The sequence below is a fragment of the Aureococcus anophagefferens genome (genome assembly GCF_000186865.1).
Source record: "Aureococcus anophagefferens unplaced genomic scaffold AURANscaffold_40, whole genome shotgun sequence".
In the NCBI taxonomy this organism is placed as follows: domain Eukaryota; class Pelagophyceae; order Pelagomonadales; family Pelagomonadaceae; genus Aureococcus; species Aureococcus anophagefferens.
Window position 1 is genome coordinate 8,028 of NW_008705597.1, and position 18,701 is coordinate 26,728.

Here is an 18,701-nt window from a genome sequence, read left to right on the forward strand (position 1 = left end):
GTTACTTGCACAACTTGAGAGCCCGAGGGCAATTTGGCAATGTTAACAATGGTCTCAGATCGCTTGAGAAACATGCCAGATCATCAACGTGGGCAGGGAGTCTGACCAAGTCCGGCACAGATTGATGTGCAAATGTTTGCACTGAACACTCTGTTTTCCGTTCGTGAATTTGACTCCTTCGCTGTCGATGCAATTCTTCACCTCATACAGCCTCGGTTACGTCAACACTCGATTCGCGGCGCTTTTACTGGAGGCGTTAAAAGGGTCCTAATGTACGACCTTGGTCTTGCTTTTTGCCGTTGCGAGTTGCCGATGATACTTTTATTCGCCGCCAACACACCCTGTTGTGAAATGCTACCGCTGCTTGGAGCCTCTGATATGCTCTTCCTGTCTCGTGTCTGCAGGCTTCGTGCTGGTGCAGATCTCCTTGTGTCGGTGTTGTGATGATTAGTTTCTGATGCAGTTCACTCCCAAGACCGGAAAGTGCTGCTGGGCTTCACTTCGTATGCAGAAGCAGTCTTGGCCACAACCGAGCGACACACAACACCACCTGGAAGCTCAGCTTTGCCGGTTTGACACGTGCGGTTGCGGGTGGTGCGTCTGACAGTTTCAGTCTTGGCCACCATGGAACTCAACGACCCTTGTTGTTTTAATGCCTAGCGTCGCAGCATGCTGGACGACTTGAGACTAGTCGTGAAAGCGCTCGACTACCTAGTTTGTTGCAAGCAGGTGAGTGCGAATGTATTCCAGGGTGCTGGTTCCCACTTCTGCACTGGAGGACGGCACGAGGAGCACGAGTACGGTACGCTCGCGATGTTGCAAGGACACAGTGCTATCACAAGAGACATTTGAATGATCATGATGCCAACATATGCCTCAATCCATGGCAAATTGCTGGGAGGTGGCGTCGCGTTTGCTCTTGTGGCAGATTGGCGTGCTTGCAGTAGGAAAACAACGCTCAATTTTGGTAATTTGCCGCGCGGCGTGAATCCTCTTTTCATGCTTAGCCGTGCGTTGTGAGTAATGGTAGGACGCTCTACAGCTTTTCTGATGTATTTAGAAGATGGGGTTATCTCGAGTGAGCAGGCGGAAATTTTTGGATTGGTAGATTGAGTGACACCGAAGTGCGCTGAGTCAAAGCTTGTTGCAGCAAGGTAGGCGCTGAGCCAGGCAAACAGCATGTCTGGACAAACTAACGTGGCAATGGAGTGCGTGTGAGACGCTGCGCATGGCGCCTCTGAGATCGTTTTGTTTGCGGAGTCAACGGCGAACCAAAGGGCGTCTCCGCTGCGGGACTCCGCTGCGATCTGAGAGGCATCGCAGCAGGAAGCTTTCAATCCACCAGCCCACCAGCTATCACTTGCTTCGGCCACATCAAATAATGATAGATTTGAGACTCTACTGCTGCAAGTCAGCATTTGTGTTGCTGCAGTGCTCGGGACTCAGGTAGCTTGCAACACACCGTTGATGGCCGCCGGTGTCGATTCCTTGGGTGCAACAGAGTTGCAGCGGGCACTGAGCAGAGAGTTTAGCGCCGTACTCTCGGCCACTCTTCTCTTTGATCATCCTTCGATCGCAGGGATAGCTCACTATGTTGGCCAGGAAATCCAGGCGGCATCGCTGCATATGGGCGAAGCTGCTTGTTTCAAGATGAAGATGTGTCAAGCGCGAACAATGGTGGCTATGTGCGTCGCAAAGGTACTCGGGACCTAGGTATCCAGCGAAGTGCCGTTGATGGCCGCCGGTGTCGATTCCCTGGGTGTAATAGAGCTGCAACGGGTATTGAGTGGCGTGTTTAGCGCTGATCTCTCGGCCGCCCTCGTGTTTGACCACCCTTCCATCGAAAGAATCGCCTAAAGTTTAGCTGCTTCAAGCTCAATCACTGTCTAAGCGCCGACCAGGGCTACATTGCATCAGATGCCTAACGCAGGTCTGTTGGAGAACCGCTGCTCACTTGCAAGGCACGAGAACCTGATTCTTGGACGGAGGATCTACCAAGCAACATGTTCGATTCAACTCGGTGCTGCTATTGCGAATCCGGGCTCGATGCGAGAGCTACTGACATGAATCCTGGCGACGCCTTCTGATGTTCCCTTGCCAAGATGGGCCATAGCTTCTCGCGACTCACCGGCAAGCTATGGTTCATTTCTTCTGGGCGATCTTTCTCTGGAATGAGAAGTATTTGAGATTTCCCCCAGTCAAGCACGAAATTAGGACCCGCAATTTGTTGTGGTTCTTCAAGGGGCAGACTCGGTACTAAGACTGCAAAAGGTAACATCGCGCAGTCAAAAAAAAGAACAAGCTGTTGGGGTGTTTGTGGGAATCCTTGGGTAACCTGTAGAACATGCGGCTGGTGGTGCCTGTGTAGCACAAGCTGCATAGACCTCTTTCGCCAGCGGCTAAACTTCATTCATACTTGGGCTGACGGGCCCTTGTGTTTCCCTTGATACGGCGTGTTCTTCACAACTCGTTGCTCTTCACCTCGCGTCTTGCTCTTTGACGCATCGTGAATGCCCGGATGCCATAGCTTCTGGTGTTGGACTGCTTGGACCTAGTTTCACCCGCGCCTTTGCTGCTTAGGGCATGCTTTCTGAGCGGGGTCGATGCCACTCGTTTGATGCCAGAGGAGACGGGTACTGTCGTGGAGAGGGGTCTGTTTCCATCTGGTTGACTGTGGATAACAATGTTTTTGGTCCCTGCGAAGTCGGTGGGACACGGGTCTAAAGCGATGGACCGAGCGCGAGTTTGACTGCTCCTAACGGATCTGCGCAGCGGCGGCTTATTGTCGCTGTTGAACACTCACTTCGCACACAAAACAATCGTATCTCTACCGCCCTTGAGGCACACGGCACGGGAACTGCGCTTGGGGACCCCGTCGAAGTAAGCGCAGCAATTATCGCCCTATGCAAGTTAGGAATTGAAGTTTCGTGCACCTCACTCAAAGCAAACATGGGACATCTCGAAGCCGTGGCAGGCGGCGCTGGGGCAGTGGCCCTGTCTTCATTGTCCCTGTAGTTTCGCAGCATCGCTGCCAACACTCAGGTGCGGAATCTGAATCCGCACCTCATCTCCCTCGTCCAAAATGCTCTGTACCTCGTCCCGCTTTGTGATTCGACACCACTATCTTCAGCGCCTCTTGGTTGACTCAGCTCTTTCGGTGCCACAGGGACCATCGCGCACGGAGCTTTTGTTTCTTGGGCGCGTCCGGAATTACCCCCGAAGCAATAGCAAGATCCTTCTTTGTATCGTGTGCAATGACGAGTTGACTTGCGCGACTCTTGAAATCTCATCGTTAACCTAGCCAGGGGCTAGTCCAGTATTCATCTTTCGTGTCATCCTTACCGACGCCCGACATGAGCACATTAAACAATGTATGCAGTTGGAAACAAAGCCTTATCAAACACACATAACGTCTGTCCTCTGAATTCATCGAGTTCGTTGAGTTCACCGAGTGCCACCACCCTCTAGTCTCGAAGGCCCTTTGCCAATGCCGAAGACGTACAATGCTAAATCGTTTGAAGTTGCTGTAGCGCGTCAGCATGCTATCCGTCGTCCGCCATCAATCCCTTTGGTGCTTGTCTGCGAACTCAAATCATGACAAAGGGAGCATTTGTAGCGAACACATACCTCAGGAATACTGAAAATGGTTTTGAACTAATAAATCACGTCGAAGAGCATGTGTTTGGAGCCCTTCTCAGCACTTGGGCTTTGAGAAGTTCATTACTCACACTGGGCGGATTGCGGCCCATTTGGGGAGGCAGTCATGAAAGGTATCGAACTCTAGACGTGTAAGTAAATGCTTAGGTTTCTGTCCATGCCGGGCGTTGGGGAGACCAATTACCAGGAAAATAGCCATCTTCGACATCATGATTCCAGAGTGTTCGCTCTCGATGTCTTGAGATTGCAATTCTGACATACTTTTCGGGTAGCATCGCTGCCATTAGAGTAATATTCTGATGAGCTAGACAACAATCATTCTTGTACGCAATGGGGCTATTTCCCGGCCCCCTAGGGGTGCGAGCAGAGCAGCATACGAAGTAGGTTTCCAAAACTGCTTACGGTAGTACAACAATAAACACACCGCAAAGACTACTTGGCGATAGCAACATGATTGTGTGATCCGTGGTAAGTCGATCCATGGGTACATAAGTTGACTCAAATATACCGCTCATGTCTGCTGGTTTGGACTCGATCGCTGCAACGGAGCTAACATCAGATCTTTCCGCCGAGTTTGGAAAGGAGATGTCACCGACGATGTTTTTCGACCACCCGACGATTGCTTCCATCGCCCAGATTTTTTCAGCGCACGAAGACGGGTCTCAGGTTGCGTAGACTCTTGGTGCATGAGAGTGCCAATCAAGACTAAATGTGCCATAAGCGTTTAGCTTTTCTGGATTTTAACAGCAGATAGCTGTGGTGATTACATCACATAGCTTCTCTCTGGCGGGGTCAACGAGATTAAACTCTGGTCTAAAAGAGTTGACGATGCGTGCTCTCGCAACAAACTCGCTTGTTCCTACTGCAAGATGGAAACTTGCATCAGGATTATCATCCGCCGCCTACGGTTCTTTTGTGAGTGTTGCTCAGCAGAATCTTGATAGAGTCGTCTTTTAGATTTCTATTCCCGAGGCGTAGTCATTGGATCCCCAGCAGAGTATGCTCCTCGACGTAGGATACACAACATTAAATCAAAAGTTTTTGACAGGATGTGCCCGTCCCGTGCGAGACGCCCTGATGCATGAAAATATTGGAGTCTTTGTTGGCGTGGAGGCGAGCGGGTTTCACAGCCACCAGGTGGGAAAGACTTCGCTGACTGGCGGCTCGCTGTCCGTAACATCAGGACGACTGTCATACACGCTTGGGCTCGTTGGCCCCTGCAATTCTATTGATACTGCATGCGCATCTGCTCTGGCAGCTCTACATCTCTGTGCTGGCTCCGTCCGGGACAATTACGCAGACGGCATTGGGATAGGAACCAAGATCCTCAGTTGGGCAGCGAATCTTGCAATGTCGGAAGCTATGATGACATCGCCGTTGGGTTGATGCCACACGTTTGACCACTGAGCGGACGGATATTGCCGCGCTGAAGGGTGCGGGGCCCTCCTAATATCAATCGTCGCGGCAGGCGATACAATTTTCATGGTCCGTGGGTCTGCAGTTTAGCACAACGGTGCTAGCGCAAGCTTGACAGCACCAAATGGATAGTCCTAGAAATGACTGGTGGAAGGTGTGTAGGACAATGGTGTCTCCGGATAGGCTCATCAAGCGCATGGCACTGGGACAGCCCTTGGAGATCCCATTGAAGTCTGTGTCTACAGCTGGTGCACTTAGAAAACTGAATTCTTTCAGGTTGGCGCTGTTTTTGGAGTGCTGTGTAAGTCAGAGTGAGGGACGACGCGAACAATACGATGCTCGTCTTTGAAGTCAAACATGGGTCATTCCGAAGCGTCTTCAGCTGCGGTCGGTTTGGTGTTTCTCGTGATCTCCATGCGCGAGGTAGCGGCCAATGCCGAACTAAGAAGGTTTCGCTAACGATTCCTCCTTTTCAGTCACCTTCTCAAAACGTTGATATTAAACTAGGTTGAATTTTTACTTGTCCTCGATTCTCGTGGGACCGTCACTTCAGCTGCCTGCTTAGCTGGTCGGGTGAGAGCACAAGGGTCCAGAGAAACACTCGCGCTTGAGCGCTTTTGGGTTCAGCGGCACCATTGCACACGGGCTTTATACTGCCAGGATCCTCGCTGAAATAAGAGAATCCCCATTTTGGCACTCGCTGGCATGCTTGTTTCGCCAGGCACCCATACGTATTAATATGGACAAATCTCCGGATCAAACTTAGCACGCACAACCGCAGGCTTTAGTGCTTGAAATAATGAAAAAATTATTTGGAGAAGAGGCCTAGCTTGATGATTCATTCGCACATCTACCCAGGGCTCAACTGGACGACAGTCGCTCTTTTACCTCCATGGGGTTCAAATCGAAACTGATTCCAAGTCTGGTAGCAGAAATCAATAGGGCTTACCGAGTCCAGATGCCAGTTACGTAGCTTTACGACACACCGAATATTAGTACACTTGCTGCCTACTTGTCATCCATCACTGGCAGTAGCTAGGCGGAATCCCTCCCCAAATTGCGGCGTATCCTAAATGATAGCCTTCCAAATGTTCAAGACGAAATCACAACGAAGTTACAGCAGTGACTGAGCGTCGATGTCAGCCTGATAAAGGCCGTGAACAACGGAAGGCAGCTAGCGTTGGTCGTCGATGAGCTGCGTTCAGTGTGTGAACTTGAATCTACGATCGATGATCCCGCAATGATTTTCGAGGGTTTGGGCGGAGATCCCGCAGATGCATGGAATGCGATATTAGAATGTGTAAAGACAGACGTGCTTGCGAAAGAACTTTTCGAGTACTATCAGGAGCTATTGACAGAGGTTGGTGAGACACCCAACCTGTGGACGATACCGAAGATAACTGACAGTCCCAGCGATTGGGACACGGGCCTGCCAACTGTCTAGAGTCCAGTTATTCTAATGCTTGGTTTCTTGAGGTTATAGCATATATATGATCGAACTAGCTTCAAACTGGGTGATAATCCGGTCGCTACGACAGGCCACAGCGCGGGTTTTTCAGTTGCCGCAATCGTTGCTACTGGAATTTCGAACATTTCTGAGATGCGGTGCAAATGCAAGTTAGGCTTGGCCATGTCGCTTAGGAATGCAGTTGCTCTTGTCAGAGCATTTCCTGAAAGTGCCCAAAGGGCACCTCCTTGATGGAATCTATCATTTCCTGCCACTGCCATTAGTCAAGTTTGAGCACTAACTGACTAATGTGCCTCTCGCGTATATATTGCGCTGCTGAATTCACCCACGTCAGTCGTTGTGACTGGGAAAGGAGATAACTTGGCTGAACTTGCCACCCTGGGCGACGAAGCGGGCTTGCTGCACTTTTTTTTGCCCATGCGACACCCTGTTCATAACGAAGAACTCCTATCTCCCTTTTTGGAAGAAATCGAAGAAGATATTGAATGTGAGTGATGCTACAATGCGCTCTTCTCGAACTTCACTCCTGTTTGTCAAGTCATTGCTCCCAACACCGGTGATGATGTGCGTGGAAGACTGAAAGCAGCAGTAGTTGAAAATGTGTACAGTGCCGTATGCGACTGGCCGATGGCGCTTAAAGCAACTGATGAATCTTGCTCGGGGGATGTTATCTTCCTAGGTGACTCTGCTATCTGTGCGTGGTTTCATTGGAGATGACGGTTTTTGTAAGTACAAGTGTCCTCGGGTCCAATGGGAGGTTTTCACATACTTGTCCCAAGTTCCAATTCGGTGGACAGAGTTTTCCTGCGCGAGAAAACTGCCATGTTGGACTGCGGTGGTGAGAATCTTCACATGTAGAAAGATAGTTCAGCTTTAAACCTAATTAGGATCTTGTGCCGAGAAACTGATATACGTCCACCGTCGGATTCATCCAATTTATTCGCACACGGTCTATCCTCCGTGCGTGCTTTCTAGCTTGTTGCTTGAATGCGCAAGGATTTCAATGCAAATTTTACGCTTGCTGATCTGAAGAATCATCCGACAGTAGCTTCGCTCGCTGCTTGGAGCGAGGAGAACAAACATTTGGCCATCTGAAGGAAAGAGAAAGTGGAGCAAGCATGTTGTTACGCCAGCCTGAGTGAAGCACTTCATGCTGCATAAATTCTTCAGGTTGGAGTTTGGCGCATCACAAGACTAGAGCGTGCATTGCACTACATCTTCGCAAACTTGTCATGTTTGAAGACAATGTCCTTTGCAAATTTTTCTATTCCAGTCAATTTTCCTCATACCACTTACTATCCGCTGAGTGTACCAAACATGGTCATGAGTACTTCGATCCCTGGTTTTCCAGTGATAGCTTCGCAGAGTTCTTTACCCGTTCTGACTGCAAGCCTCGTGAGGACCGCGCAAATCTCCCCAATAATTGCAGCCAGGATTTTTCTTAGTTCTGGATACTTGCTGCTCCAAGTATCGTGCAAAAGCCGTGTTTCCATCCAGGTTCAGTGAGTCATGCCCAGGCAGGGCCACCATACATTTGAGTCGCGCTTGAAAGAGGGCATCAAAAGATGTGGAATATGATTCTAGTGTGAAACATTTGCGCACGTTTGGTTCGATTATTATTTTTTGCTTTTTTTCATGTTAACTTCAGCGCCCGTTTTTCACATGTGCTTGTGGCCCATTTCGGGCAACACCTGGTAAATAAAACTGCAATTCAACCACCTTGCCTTCTACGGTGCCAGTATTCTGCATTTTGTGCAGCTCTGGGGAGATTTTGTGTCTCAAGGTACCTCAGAACTGCCACCGCTGACTTTTGGCCTTTGGAACTGAAGACTCTATGAATGGATGAGGTCCAGTGATATTTCCCTTACGAGATGACAACAAATGCGGAAGGTTGAAACAAATTCGAGCTTTAAACCAAGAGAACAGTTCGCCGTTACTTTCAGTATGTAGACAAGGTGAATTGCAAATTTGAATAACAAATAGGCAATGGTGCTTCAAACACTCGAGGTTCTTGTCAACTAACTGCCAGAATACTATTATGGGATGCATGTTTTGGAAATTCCTGCTGCGCAGCTCACGAGAGATTTTATTAATGATTCTGATCTTTCTGTGTAGTTGTGGTGGACACAGAAGCCATACTTTCTGTAGACCAATCCGAGAAAAGAATTGAAAGGTGAGATAATAAAGTTGTGGTAGCACTTTGAGACAAATATGGAAGACATGTCTAGTGGAGCTTGTATAAAGTTGATCAGGAGCGCCTGGTTGCAAAAGATGGCGCTTGTCTATCACTAAGCCATCCCCAGGTATGCGTTTGGAGGCAACTTCAATCCAACATGCTGGGCCACTCCCCTTCGAGAAGTCTTAAGCCACATCGGACAGCAACCAGACGACCGTATTTTTGTTTGTCGCCTAAACATTGTGGGTGGGCCAGATGTCAACTGACCCACGCCGTTTGTGAGGGTTACTTCGTCAGCTGGCAAAACCGATACAGCCGCATTAGGCGTGCTCTCTGATCACATTACTTTGCTACGTGGGCCGGTAGTGTGCTTAATCAATATTTCGCAGGAGCACCATAGGCAGACTCACGCTCAATTCTTTATGACCTCTTATCGCTCGGAATCATCCTTATTGCCATCACGCAAGGTCTGATAAGCACACCCCGCCATTCTGCCGCTAGCGAGGCGGCGGAGCATAGTTCCGCCGCTCCAAGCATACACAGGACGATACATATGGAATCCGCCCCATATCCCCCGCCTTGTGTAACCCCCATGGACGTTAGACACCCTATCTGAAGGGAACCGGGGACCGTCTCCCCGGGCGAAATTATTAATCCCTGGGATATATTGTTACCTCCCCCTCAAAGCAAGCGCGGAGGCGAAAGCGAAGAGAAAAGAGCGCGAAGCGGGTAAAGAGAAGAGAAAAGAATGAAGCGAGGCTTCACAGGAGGCCGAGCGTCGGCCCACACCTAGAAAGTTAGGATAGTTTACTAGCTTCCTAACGTCACTATGACGTCAGTCAGGCTACTATCCAGCAGGTGCACTGTCCGGCGACTGTGCAACCTCGCTGAGCCTGGTGCTACCTGGCACGTCGCTGTGACGCTAACCAGACAGACACCACAGACACAGAGGAGCGCTGTGCTGGTGTACCGAGCAGGCGCCCGGGCTACCGGAGCGTCCCGCGTCGCTATCCGCGGCCCGCGGCGGGGGATACGGGGCGGATACCGTATGGCGCGGGCCCGCCCTGGCCCGGATACGCCCTGGATACGCGCTCCCCGTGGCCTCGCCGTATCTAGATACGCCGAAGATCGACCTGGATGGCCATCCTCGCGTATCCAGATACGCCAAAGACCGGCTCTCGCGTATCCCACGGGCGTATCTGGATTGGCACAGGTGAAGAAAATAGACGCTAATCCCCCGCCTCGCGCGCCTCGGCGTCGGCGCGGAGCCGGGCGTCGTCGTCGTCCGAGTCGGACTCGTCGACCTCGGGCTCGGCGTCGGAGTACTGGGAGGAGACGGACTCGTCGCCATCCGCGGAGAGGTCGTCGTCGTCCCGGAGCGCCGGCACGGCGAGCTCGACGGGCTCGTCGGCCTGGTGGAGGCCGGCCTGCGTGAGGAGCTCCGTGGCCGCGACGAAGGCCCGCTCGAGCACGGGCTGGTGCTGCCTGTCGAGCGGCGCGGTGAAGTCCAGGGGCGCCACGTAGCCCTTGGGGAGCGCGTAGTCCTTGGAGGTCAGGCCCGCGGGGAGCGACGTCCGCGCCGGGCCCTCGTAGTTGAAGATGTCGTGCGCCTCGAAGTGGGCGACGAGGGCGGCGATGTCGGCCTGCGCGTTCTTCGACCGCCCGCCGGCCGCGGCCGCCGACGCGTCGCCCGTCGCGATGGCCGCGAACGACTTCGCGACGCCCGAGAGCAGGTCGTTGAGCGCCGAGTGGATCAGCACCTTGGCCACGCCGAACTTGGGGCCCATGCTCTTCTGGATCTCGCCCTGCTTGATCTCCTGCGCGGCGTCCGACGAGACCGCGTGGTGCTGCCGGCCGCTCAGGCTCACCGTGGACGCCGCGAGCAAGCCCTTCGCGACGTCCTCCGAGCTCGTCAGGAAGTTGACGAGGCTGTAGAAGCACTGGCGCTTGAGGTTGTACTTGTTCGTGATGTCGCAGGCGCCGAGGTGGATGAGCTGGAGCGCGAACGTGAGCATGGGCAGCTTGAGGCTGATGCTCTTCTTGCAGAAGCGGAAGTAGATGCCCATGCCGAAGACGAACCCACCGTAGTGGACGAAGGGCACGTCGCCCGTGCCCCGCTTCGCGCGGTACCACTCGAGGAAGTTGTCCATGTACAGCTCCGGCGTGGCGAGGTCGACGGGCGACTCGCGGAACGTCTGGCTCTTCCGGTGCGCGCGGAACAGGGCGGTGGCCATGGCCTCCCAGACGTGGTAGAAGAGCTCCGTGGCCTGTAAAAACTTGGCCGCCTTGATGGTGATGCCCTTGCGCTTGAGCACGTCGTGGGCGCAGCGTCCCAGGAGCGACTTGTAGTAGAGCTTGAAGATCACCTTGATTCCGCCGGCCTCCAGGAGGTGCCAGAACCCCGGCAGATTGTGGATCCGAAGGAGCTCGGGGTAGGCGGCGTCGAAGCCGCCGTCGCCGTCGCCGCGGCCGTCCGCGCGGCCGACGTCGTCGTCGCCGCCGTCGTCGCCGCGCCGGTCCGCGGCCGTCGCGCCTCCGCCGTCGTCGGCCGCGAGGCGCGCCGCGGCGATGCGCGTCGCGAGGTCGTCGAGCCGTCGCGCCTTGGCCCAGTTCTCGTCGATGTGGCCCTGGATGAGGCGCGCGCACGCGTCGACGTCCGCGCGGCCCGCGGCGTCCAAATTCGCGTCGCCGAGGCCCTCGAGGACGTGGGCCCGGAAGCTCACGAGCGCGCCGCACGCCCGCGGTCCGGAGCGCTCGACTAAGACCTTGGCCCGGTCGTCGACGATGTCGAGCCACCGCCCGGCGAACGCGCGCCGCTGCGCGGGCGTCGCCGCGGCGCGGATCGCGGCGGCTTCCGCCCGGTACGACGTGCGGAGCGGCAGCCCGCAGGTCGCGTCGCCGAGGACGTGCTCGAGGCCCCGCAGCGGGTCCCAGTCGTCGGGCGCCGACGATGTGCCCGGCTGCAGCCCCTGGGCCTTGATCGCGCGGAGGCAGGACTGGAACGCCCCGTCGGACGCCGTCGTCGGCCGCGGCGCCAGCTCGGGCCTCGCGACCGCGCGGGCCTCGCCGCGCGGCCGTGGAGCGGCGGCTCCCGTCGCGGGCAATAGGGCCGCGAGGACGCACGGATCCTTCGCGGCCTCGCCGCCGAGGGTGACGTAGCCTCGCACGAGGTCGTTGCGGAGGTCTTCCGCGGAGCCGCCGAGCCTCTGGAACTCCGCGGCCGACGTCGCGACCTTGTAGGCCTCGTAGCGGTCGCGGCTCTTGCCGCCCTTGGGGTTCTCCCGAAGCACTGTCAGCTGGACGTCGTCGTCCACCATCTTGCGGATGACGCGCATGCTGAGCAGGGTCGACGTCGGCCGCGGCGGCGCCCGCCACGGCGTCTCCGCGCACTCGTCGCAGAGGTGGTCGCCCCGCGACCGCTGGCCGACGCAGTTCACGTGCGCCTTTTGACCGCAGCCGACGCAGAAGACGTGCGACTCGACGATGCCGAGCGCGTCCCCGCAGACGTAGCATGCCTCGTCGACGTCGTCGTCGCCGGCCTCTTCGAAGCGGTCCAGACCGTCGCCGCCGTCGCCGCCGCGCGCCGACGCATCGCGCAGCGTGCAGGCGCGCGGCAGCCGCCCGGACTGCGCGGGCTGCGGGTCCACGGGCGGCTAGAGCCCGAACGACGGCGTCGCCGGCCGGTACGACGCCGTCGGCCGGCTCTTGCGCGCGGGCTCCAAGCTCTCCGCCGTGGCGGCGATGTCCGGCGGGACGACGAGGGGCGAGTAGTCGCGGCTCGCGAAGCAAAGCTCGTCGATGTTCTCGACGAGGTACTTGAGGAGGTTGATGCCGTTGAGCCTCGCGAGGCGGCAGATCGTCATGCCCGTGCCGTGATCGAGCTTCGCCGCGCGCTTGTACTGCGTGACGTCCTCGTTCCTCCCAAAGCCCCAGGCCATGCAGGCCTCTTGGACCTGCTTGGAGCTCGGGTTCGTCGCCAAGAAGGCGTCGAGCGACTCCCGTGGCGAGGGCCCGTCCTCGACGGCCGTCGACGTCGCCGCGACGGTCGCGGCCGTCGACGTCGCCGGGACCGCCGTCGACCGCGTCGCCGCCGCAGGCTGCGCCGAGACCGTCGTCGACGCCGCCGCGGCGTCGCCCGTCGGCCCGGCCAGCGGCGTCGCCGCCGCCGTCTCCGCGGCCTCGAGCGCGACGAGCTGCGCCGTCGTCCGCACGACGCGCTTGTCCTGGAGCCGCGATAAATCGGCGACCGTCATGCCTGCCGCGTTCGTGCCGTTCCTGTAGAGGACGTAGTCGCCGACGCAGATCACCCAGTCCTTGCCCGGGTCGCCGCAGCCGATGCCGAACCAGTCGAGCACCTGGAGGCGCGCCTCGGCGACCTCGGGCACCTTCTGCGTGTTCTTGAGCTGGACCTCGAGGGACTTGACGTCGTCCTTCTTCCAGTCCTCCTCGAGCTGGAGCGGGCCCTCCGGCCGGTACTTGTAGGCGTCGGTCCACCGCGGCTTCTTGAAGACCGCCGGCGGGAACGCGCCCGGGTCGTGGCGCCAGACGAGCTTGTAGAGCGTGCGCTTCAGGAGGTCGCGGCCGTAGCCGCCGTCGACGCTCAGCACCGCGAGCTCCTTGGCGAGCCAGGACTGGGAGTGGGCGTCGATGTCGAAGTCGGCCGCGCGGACCTCGACGAAGGGCTTCGAGCGCACGCCGAGCTCGCGGAGCGTCTTCTCCAGCGGCAGCGTCTGGAGCGGCCACACGATCGCGAACCACGACTGGAGCAGCGGGTTGGTCTCGAACGAATTGAAGTGCTCCAGGCGCTGCTGCGCCCAGAGGCGCGTCCACTGCGCGTTGTCGTCGGCGAAGGCGACTCGCCGGCCCGGAAAGAGGCCCGGGTACGCGACCTTGGCGAGGCGCCCCGCCACCGTCAAGAAGCGCCACGTCTCCGCGAAGGAGATGGTGTCGCCCATGCACCCGCGCCGCGTCTCGACGCTCGCGGCCGTCGCCCCGGTCGCCATGGCCGTGACGGCCGCGTGCCGCGGTAGCACGTTCTCGACGCCGCCCTTGGTCCTCCTGACCTTCGCGACCTCGAGGAGCTTGAGAAACACGCGCCGGCGCTTGATCAGCGCGAGCTCCGGCTTCGCCCGGGGCGTCGCCACGAGCTCGTCGAGCTGCTGCGCCAGGCCCGGCGCGGACGCGACGGCCGCGTCCAATACCTCCGCGCTCAGGTGCACTAGGTCGCCGACCTTGCTCAGCACGCCCAGCTCGGCCATCGAGAGGTCGCTGCTGTCGACGCCGACGATTAAGTCGATGTTGCGCGACGCCTGCTCGGACTGGAGCTTGGCGCGGTCCAGCGCGTCGCGGATGGCCTTCAACGCCGCGTCGAGCGTGACCGACGAAATCCCGTCGGCCTTGGCCGCCGCCGTCGCCTCGGCATCCCGCAGCTCCTCCGCGAGGGCCGCCTTCTCCTTCTCGAGGGCCGCGTTCTTGGCCTCCGCCCGCTCCACCTGCTCCTGCATGAGCTTCATGGCCGGGTCCTCCGTCTCGAGCCGCCGCTTCGGCGGCCGGCCGCGCGGCGCGCGCGCCGGGTCGCCGCTGTCGGGCGCCGACTCGACGACGGGCCCGCGGTCCGACACCATCTTCAGCGCCGCGAGCATGTTCGCGACGACGAAGGGGTCGCGGAGGAGCTCGGTGACCTGCCGGTTGAACGCGTTGAAGCGCGGCCGGCCGACGCCCTTCGGGTTCCACTTCGAGCCGCGCTGCGAGTCCTGGTCGTCGAGGAAGTAGTAGAGGGCGGCCGGCGACGGCGGCAGCGCGGCCTCGTCGATGACGTGCTTCGTGTTCCCCGTGAGGATGTCGCGGAGCCGCATGGCCTGCACGACGTCGAGCAGATCCGCGATCTTCTCCGCGCGTCGCGCCAAGGCCACGCCGACTCCGACGGCCGACCTGCGAGGGCACAGGCGTGACGAAAGAGCCCCCGAAGAACAGTAGGACACGGGGATGGACTTGGGAAAGGGAGTCGTCAGAAGCCGCGCCGTCAGCTGGTCGTCAACGCCGCGGCGCTGCCGCGTCGTCCCCAACGCCGGGGCCGCCGCGAGCACGTCGCGCACCCGCAAGAGGCCTTAGACGAAGAGCTCCGCGTCGCACGGCGTGCGGACGGCCCGGCCGTAGAAGGCCTCGGGCATTGGCCGCGGCCGCGGCGCCTGCGCCGGCGCCGAGACGGTCGGCGGCGGCCGCGCGGACGCCGGGGCCGTCGCCGACGCAGATCCCGTAGCAGATCGCTTCTCAGGCCGAAAGACGCCCCACAGCATGTCGAAGAAGCCGCGGGGCCGCTTCACGGCCGCGCCCGAGGCCTCGGGCAGCGCCTCAGGCGCCGCGGGCCGCTCGCCCGGACCGCGCGCGGGCGGCGACGAGTTCTCCTTGTCGGGCGCGGAGCTCAGGCGCCGTGGCGTGCTCGCCGACGGCGATCGGCCCCGGGACCGGGACCGAGCCCGCGACCGCGACCCGCGGATCGCGCCGCCGCCCGACGCGAACTTCCGCGCGGAGCCCCGCTCCTTCCCCGCCGGCGTGCCGCCGCCGATCGAGCTCCGCGGCGGCGTGCCCGGCGCGGCGACGACGCGCGGCGCGCCGAGGAGCCCGTTGACGTCCAGGAGGGCCGCGCTGCCGCCCGAGGGCTCCGCCGAATCCCGCCCGGCGGGTGTTCCGCGCGCAACCGCTGCACCTAGGCGAACACGGTCATGAGCAAACGGTCCCAGCTCCGACAAGGGCTTTCCCCGCGCCCCGTGAAGCGGTCCCCGCCCCTCTACTACCCTCCTGAACCCCCGAGTTCGACGATTTCCCCGAGAGCGCGCACGTCGCACGATTTCCTTCCAAACCCAAACTTCCGCAACTTTCCGCAACCCGCGCCCCGGCGCCCCCGGGGGCGACCGTCCATGCGCGGCCCCGAGCCGCGTTTCGCGTCCGGGAAACACCGGGAAACCGGTTCGCGGGCCGCGCCCAGCCCGACCGAAGCGCCGGAAGCGAAAAACCGTCGGCCCGCGCCGTCTTCGTCGGACGCCGCCGCCGCACCGGCGCCCAAGGCATTGTCGCCCACGCCCGTCTCGCTCCCGCCGAGCAAATTTGCATCCGAGGGCCGCGCGGCGGCCAACGCGCTGCAACTCGCGTCGCTTTTACTGAGGCGCCCCCCCATTGGCTCGAGGGTAGCCTAAGCTATCCTAGTAGCTTCTCGCACGTCTCTCTCCGCAGGGGAGGGGCGTGGTCTACTCAGGTCAGTAAAAAAGGAGCTCTATACTGATAGACATCAGCCAAGGCAAATTGAAGGTGATATCATATTGTATCCGCCCCGTATCCCCCGCCAATTTACCCCCGCACGGGGGTTGAACGGCGGATACCATATCCCCCTGCGGGAGAACGCCTCGGATTTCCCGCGTTCGATAGCCGGCTTTACGTCGCAAGTGGAGATCTCAGGTGACTGCCAGTCGGATGGCGATCCAACAAAAAATTTCCAGATCGAGGCCCATGGGGCAGAGATCAAGCTTTCCAAAGGCATCTCTCACCATAGCCAGAAGCCTGTTGCCATCGGTTTTCTCGATTTGATATCAAGCCATGCGAACCGGGGACCTATCCCGGGGCGCCAAATACTCCAGCACTGAGGTCATTCATGTAGCAATTTTATTTTATTTAGCAGGGCCTACCTTCGTAGTACTCGCAGTGACAGCAAAGAGGCCCATGAAAGTCAAGAGATCAGCCCCCAAGAAAGCAAGCGCAATAAGGATTGAATGCACCGGTGCCAAAATATGGGCGGGCGTCTCCAAGTCTTCTCCGATGTAGACAGACCAGCATTCTTTTATGGTATAGGTTGTTACACACCATGTCTTAGCAAACACTGTTGTGGGTGTGTTGTAGATGTAAGCAGGGTTATGCACCGCGCCGGGAATCCCTGCACCTGCTAGATCGACCATCCAGCCATTGTAGTCTAGCCCAGCAGTGAGCCAATGAATGCCGTTCTGGCTATAAACTCGCAAAATGACTGCAATTTCTTCATCGGCATTCAACTTATCTGGAATTCCTTGCCAGGCAAAGGAGGGCAGACCAGCGATAAAGCAATCACAACTGGTCCAATTGGAAAGTTGCACACATGGATCTGTCATCAAGTCAGGCGCAAGCAAATCGGTGAAAATGCATTCGGAAGGAACACATTGAAGCAGTCTGGCGCAAAGCCCAACCGCGGCAAATGGAGTTACTTGTAGCAGGCAATCCGTCCACGCAATCATCGGTATATCGGGGCTTTCGAACACATTTTGGCGCGACGGCCAATCCATCCCTGCGGAGTCATAATCATCGGTGAATGTCACCATATATGACAAATCAGACATGTCGGCAGGGACACCTACTGCCAGCATATAGGGCTCCATGTAGCAGGGAATCCCGGAAAAACTGGGTGCTGCAAAGAGTCCGGCGTAGTTCATTTTCAAAAGAGTGTCGTCGTAGGCAGCGCGGCGAGATACTTTGTCGCTGATTTTTCCCTGACGAAGACCGCTACGAAAAATCTCCTTCGCAAACTTCGCAACATTCGCCGGTATCATCATGGCGAAAATGAATGCAAAAAAAAGACCAGCGCTTATGGTCGCGACCTTGCAGCATGGATTCATGTCTGTGGCGTTGTTCGTAGGCAAGACAGCGCTTAAATCGCATGAAGGAATGATTGATATAGGATATAGAATATCAAGGAATGATACAAGATATGTAATGATGTGGGATAATAATAATAATTGGATTAGGAGCTGGGTATGTAGAGAGACAGAGAGGACTTGAGGGGAAATGGCAGTGTTCCTGACCTAGACTGAAAATGGAAAAGTGAGACGGGGCTGCTAAGCAGCCCGGATTCCCAACAGGAGAGGGTTACTCTATACTGTCTTAACGTGGAATAGAAAGGGCTCAGTAGGCTGAGCCTATGGTCCCTGGAGTAGAAGGAAGGGAGTAGACCTGGAGGGGAAGTCGAGGAAGAGTCAGGAAATAATCCTCGAGTTTGGGAGACGTAGACCAATGCGATATTTCTTCCTGTCAGCTAAATTTATCTTTTTGTGTTGTGCATGCCAAGAATTCATGCAATGTAGAGAACGAAATATATCATCCAAGAATCCAATCCGCTGATCCCATTGGTCGGACGAGACTTCAGACGTCTGAGTTTCGAGCATGGTCCAACGATCTCTGACGCTGCGTTGGGCATATTATGGTTCACAGGGGAAGAAAACGAGAGTAGTTCGCCGTAGGAACTTGGGGTCAGAGATCCTGAAACTTCAGTCCGTCTCGTGGGGGAAAGCGCAGAAGCTGAGATCTCTGTTCCCCGCCCCCCAGCGCCGCGCGACGCGCCCACCGTGGCGTGTTCGACTTCTGCTGCCTCTCGCTTGACATGGAGTGACTTTTCGAGATCGCCGACCCCGACTTCGTACGGCGAAGTGCTCTCAGCTTCTTCCACAGTGGCCCGGAATATGCCGAACGCAGCGTCAGATATTTGTTCGGCCATCGTTCAACCCCCTCAATTATCATTTGTCCGAATCCCGAATAATGAACCGCTCGTTCTGTGTATGGCCTGAGATAGGACAAGGCCTGTCGGTAGATCGGATTGATAAACATATTGCGCTCCGCGCCCTGAATGAAGGCATTTGGGATGTCAATTTGATGGCACTTGGCCTTGTGCGTGACTGCTGCGGCGAGTACTAGCCGACAACTGGCAGGAGTGGCCATCGGACTACAGGACGCGTAGAGCGTACTCCAGACATCTTCAAAGCGCTAAACACAAACTGAAAACCAATGTCCCCGTGCCCATCCAAGAATCTTCTGGAAGAACCTAATGTGGCTGCGCCACGCACGCCCAACTTCGTTGGGCTTTTCGCTTTTTATTCAGATAAAATCATACTCATCCTCTTCTCTTCTTTAATTCGGGCACGACGCTCGCGAGCCTATTGATTTCGCATCAATCTCTTTTGTTCATTCTCT

General features: G+C 57.2%; 4 protein-coding genes across 4 annotated transcripts; 2 read left to right on the plus strand and 2 right to left on the minus strand.

The window, feature by feature from the left end:
• Positions 1-132: 132 nt before the first annotated feature.
• Positions 133-3,144, plus strand: AURANDRAFT_67460 (hypothetical protein; the record flags this gene model as incomplete). The annotated part of the gene is made up of 8 exons (XM_009042930.1): positions 133-272; positions 464-503; positions 730-802; positions 1,031-1,104; positions 1,315-1,698; positions 2,215-2,271; positions 2,581-2,685; positions 3,043-3,144. 8 exons carry the CDS (start codon positions 133-135, stop codon positions 3,142-3,144), a joined length of 975 nt encoding a protein of 324 aa, XP_009041178.1.
• A 656-nt stretch (positions 3,145-3,800) lies between these two features.
• Positions 3,801-4,286, minus strand: AURANDRAFT_67461 (hypothetical protein; the record flags this gene model as incomplete). The annotated part of the gene is made up of 2 exons (XM_009043002.1): positions 3,801-3,961; positions 4,082-4,286. The coding sequence occupies 2 exons, from the start codon at positions 4,284-4,286 to the stop codon at positions 3,801-3,803; spliced, it is 366 nt and encodes a 121-aa protein (XP_009041250.1).
• Positions 4,287-6,313: 2,027 nt separating this feature from the next.
• On the plus strand, positions 6,314-8,718 carry AURANDRAFT_67462 (hypothetical protein; the record flags this gene model as incomplete). Its single annotated transcript, XM_009042931.1, has 11 exons — positions 6,314-6,479; positions 6,550-6,690; positions 6,876-7,028; positions 7,221-7,235; positions 7,299-7,395; positions 7,429-7,501; positions 7,712-7,849; positions 7,987-8,043; positions 8,190-8,235; positions 8,525-8,590; positions 8,657-8,718. 11 exons carry the CDS (start codon positions 6,314-6,316, stop codon positions 8,716-8,718), a joined length of 1,014 nt encoding a protein of 337 aa, XP_009041179.1.
• Positions 8,719-9,946: 1,228 nt separating this feature from the next.
• Positions 9,947-18,228, minus strand: AURANDRAFT_67463 (hypothetical protein; the record flags this gene model as incomplete). Its single annotated transcript, XM_009043001.1, has 8 exons — positions 9,947-12,343; positions 12,473-14,648; positions 16,094-16,173; positions 16,397-17,025; positions 17,092-17,539; positions 17,615-17,653; positions 17,688-17,762; positions 18,079-18,228. The coding sequence occupies 8 exons, from the start codon at positions 18,226-18,228 to the stop codon at positions 9,947-9,949; spliced, it is 5,994 nt and encodes a 1,997-aa protein (XP_009041249.1).
• Between the last annotated feature and the right edge of the window lie 473 nt (positions 18,229-18,701).